At 32.7% G+C, this 4,516-nt stretch overlaps 1 protein-coding gene across 1 annotated transcript; it reads left to right on the top strand.

The window, feature by feature from the left end:
* Positions 1-787: 787 nt before the first annotated feature.
* PPFIBP1 (PPFIA binding protein 1) lies at positions 788-4,263 on the top strand (the record flags this gene model as incomplete). The annotated part of the gene is given in 5 exon segments (XM_056553148.1): positions 788-876; positions 2,843-2,965; positions 3,282-3,407; positions 3,490-3,678; positions 4,054-4,263. Coding segments are annotated over 5 exon segments (737 nt in total), but the record flags the coding sequence as incomplete, so codon positions are not given.
* Between the last annotated feature and the right edge of the window lie 253 nt (positions 4,264-4,516).

Consider the following 4,516-nt stretch of genomic DNA (forward strand, 5'->3'; position numbering starts at 1 on the left):
TGTGTGTGTGTGTATATATATGTATATATATCTGTATGTGTGTGTGTGTGTATATATATATATATAATCTGTATATGTGTGTGTGTGTATGTATATATATATATATATATATAGTGTGTGTGTGTGTATATATATATATCTGTATGTGTGTGTGTATATATATATAATGTGTGTGTGTGTGTATATATGTATATGTGTGTGTGTGTGTGTGTATGTGTATATATATATTATATATATATATATATATATATATATATATAGTGTGTGTATGTATGTATATATATATATATATATATATATATATATATATATATATATATATAATGTGTGTGTGTGTGTGTGTATATATATATATATCTGTATATGTGTGTGTGTGTGTGTGTGTGTGTGTATATATATAATGTGTGTGTGTGTGTGTATATATGTATATGTGTGTATGTATATATATATATATATATAATGTGTGTGTGTGTATATATGTATATGTGTGTGTGTGTACATATATAATGTGTGTGTGTGTATGTATATATATATATATATATATATATATATATATATATATAATGTCTGTGTGTGTGTATATATATGTGTGTGTAGGTGCGTATGTATGTAGATGTGTGTGTATATATATGTGTGTGTAGGTGCGTATGTATGTATAATATATATAATGTGTGTGTGTGTGTGTATATATATATATATAATGTGTGTGTGTGTATATATATATGTCTGCGTATGTATGTGTATATATAAGTAATAATTTAGTTATTTTTCCTGCCTGTTTCTATAGGATGGTTGGATGACATCGGGCTCCCTCAGTACAAGACTCAGTTTGATGAAGCAAAACTGGACGGTCGGATGCTCCATTATATGACCGTGGTAAGTCATGTGACTGCGCCAATTTTATCTGAATGCGTGGACGATAATCCTTATTCTTTTACGTGAATGTTTCCTAACTAGTGTTCCTCCAGCTGTTGCAAAACTACAACTCCCAGAAAGCTGGGAGTTGTAGTTTTTGCAACAGCTGGAGGCACACTGGTTGGGAAACACAGTTTTAAGGTTGTGTTGTGTCCTCCAAGGGTGTTGCCTGTCCAGTTCCTGTTTGTTTGGTGGCTCGCCAGGCATAGCGTTGGCAGTGCCACTAGTGCACGGTTACTTTCTCAGGACTGGAATGTACCAAAATGTCTATAGGGAGACGCCAAATTGTCATGTGACATATTATACATATTTCCTGGAATTCTCCCCATAATCCCTTCTATTGATAGGTCAGCCCTACCCCCCTTATTAGCACGGGGTGTGATTGGTGGCCTAGACCAGTGGTCTCTATACAGCGGCCCTCCAGATGTTGCAGAATTACAACTCCCAGCATCCCTGTAGAACACACCACATTGTCCTATATTGTAAAGTCGGGAACTGTTACGTTTTATACAATTCCACTAGTTACTTTGTATCACAAAACAAACCCTAAACCCTACCTGACCTAATACTTCTCACAGCTGAGGGTTTGTTACAGTTGTACCCAGTCTACGACTGTCTAGGCCAATGGTTTCCAAGCTGTGGACCTCCAGATGTTGCAAAACTACAACTCCCAGCATGCCCGGACAGTCCCTTGGCCTAGACTCAGGATTGGGTGGTGTAAAAAAAAAATTACATTAAAAACGTCTCAAACTGAAACAATGCAGAGGAATCAACTGTACCTATGTATACATAGAATTATTTAATATTATCATTATTATCGTTACTATTATTATTATCATTACGATTATCATTATTATTATTATTACTACCGTATTTTCATTATTATTACTATTATCATTATAACTATTATCATTAGTTTTACTATTATTATTATTAGTATTAATATTATTATCATTATTATTATTATTATCATTAGTATTACTATTATTATTATCATTAGTATTACTATTATTAGTATTATTATTAGTATTACTACTATTATTATCATTAGTATTACTATTATTATCATTACTATTATTATTATCATTACTATTTTCATTATTATTACTATTATTATTATCATTACTATTATCATTATTATTATTATTATTACTACCGTATTTTCATTATTATTACTATTATCATTATAACTATTATCATTAGTTTTACTATTATTATTATTAGTATTAATATTATTATCATTATTATTATTATTATTATTATTATCATTAGTATTACTATTATTATTATCATTAGTATTACTATTATTAGTATTATTATTAGTATTACTACTATTATTATCATTAGTATTACTATTATTATCATTACTATTATCATTAGTTTTACTATTATTATTATTAGTATTACTATTATTATCATTATTATTATTATTATCATTAGTATTACTATTATTAATTATCATTAGTATTACTATTATTAGTATTATTATTATTAGTATTACTACTATTATTATCATTAGTATTACTATTATTATTATTAGAGATGAGCGAACTTACAGTAAATTCGATTCGTAACGGAACTTCTCGGCTCGGCAGTTGATGACTTTTCCTGCATAAATTAGTTCAGCTTTGAGGTGCTCCCGTGGGCTGGAAAAGGTGGATACAGTCCTAGGAGAATCTTTCCTAGGACTGTATCCACCTTTTCCAGCCCATCGGAGCACCTGAAAGCTGAACTCATTTATGCAGGAAAAGTCATCAACTGCCGAGCCGAGAAGTTCGTGACGAATCGAATTTACTGTAAGTTTGCTCATCTCTATTATCATTATTATTATCATTATTACTATTATTATCATTATTACTATTATTATATATTTTTTTTTAAATATGGAGCGCTTTTTTTAAATTTATTTCCCCCCCCCCCCCCCCAGGATGATTTGCTCTCGCTGAAAGTCGTCAGCGTCCTGCACCATCTCAGCATTAAACGCGCCATTCAAGTTTTGCGAATCAATACTTTCGAGCCAAACTGCCTGCGCAGGAGACCATCCGAAGAGGTAACAATTATTTCTGGAGTTGGCGAAATGGTACTAAAATGTATTATAATTATATATTTCGTAATATATTATTTTTAATAAAAAAAAAAAATAATAATAATAAAATTAATTATTATATTAATATATATTTAATATATATAAATTGATATTTAATATATAATAATTAAATTATAATATATAATATGTGTGTGTGTGTATATATATATATAGATAGATAGATAGATAGATATTATAACTAATGTTTAAATATGAATATATATTATAATAATTAAAATTAATTATTATAATTTTTTTTTACTTAATTCTCTTTATAAAGAGTAATGTCACCCCCTCTGAAGTGGCGCAGTGGACGAATCACCGCGTGATGGAGTGGCTGCGATCTGTGGACCTTGCAGAATATGCCCCTAACTTGAGGGGTAGCGGTGTACACGGCGGACTTATGGTAAGTGAAGGTGCAGTTTCTCATCATCGCTGTAAAATCTAAAGGTTTTGCCTTATATTACAATGACCTTTTATTTTCCCAGGTCCTCGAGCCGCGGTTTAACGTGGAGACCATGGCTCAGCTCCTGAACATCCCCCCCAACAAGACCCTCCTCCGGCGGCACTTAGCTACTCATTTCAATCTACTGGTCGGACAACAAGCGCAACAACAGAAGCAGGAGGCGCTGTCCTCACCGGAGTACGTGCTGCTGACCGCAACCGCCAAAGTCAAGGTGAGGAATAAGTAACATGACCAAAGCGTTGGCATCACTGCCAGTGTGTATAGGTACAATGTGTATACCAGTGTTTCCCCAAGCAGGGTGCCTCCAGCTGTTGCAAAACTACAACTTCCAGCATGCCTGGACAGCCGAAGGCTGTCCAGGCTTGCTGGGAGTTGTAGTTTTGCAACAGCTGGAGGCTCCCTGCTTGGAAAACACTGGTGTATAGTGTGTACATAATATATAGTATACATAGTGTGTATACTTACAGCATCCAGCAGCCATATGTCCGCTCTTATAGAAATTCCTATTATTACTGTCACCCCCTATACTTGATTCGTATTACAATTTGGTAAAACTTTATTTGTCTTTTTTTTTTTGTCTACAAAGCCGAGAAAATTGGCATTTACTAATTTCGGAACTCTACGTAAGAAGAAGCAAGAAGAAAGTGAAGAGTATGTATGTCCTATGGAGCTCGGACAGTCGTCTGCAAACAGCATCATCAAACCCTACAGAGCCGGCCTGGACCTCAGGGTGTTAGACGACGAGGACCTAGATAGGCTAGAACAGGTACATCACAATACTGCCCCCTATGTATAAGAATATAACTACTATAATACTTCTCCCTATATACAAGATTATAACTACTATAATACTGCTCCTATATACAAGAATATAACTACTATAATACTGTCTCCTATATACAAGAATATAACTACTATAATACTGCTCCTATATACAAGAATATAACTACTATAATACTGCTCCTATATACAAGAATATAACTACTATAATACTGCCTCCTATATACAAGAATATAACTACTATAATACTGCCTCCTATATACAAGAAT

Source organism: Hyla sarda, unplaced genomic scaffold (genome assembly GCF_029499605.1).
Source record: "Hyla sarda isolate aHylSar1 unplaced genomic scaffold, aHylSar1.hap1 scaffold_2498, whole genome shotgun sequence".
Lineage (NCBI taxonomy): Eukaryota > Metazoa > Chordata > Amphibia > Anura > Hylidae > Hyla > Hyla sarda.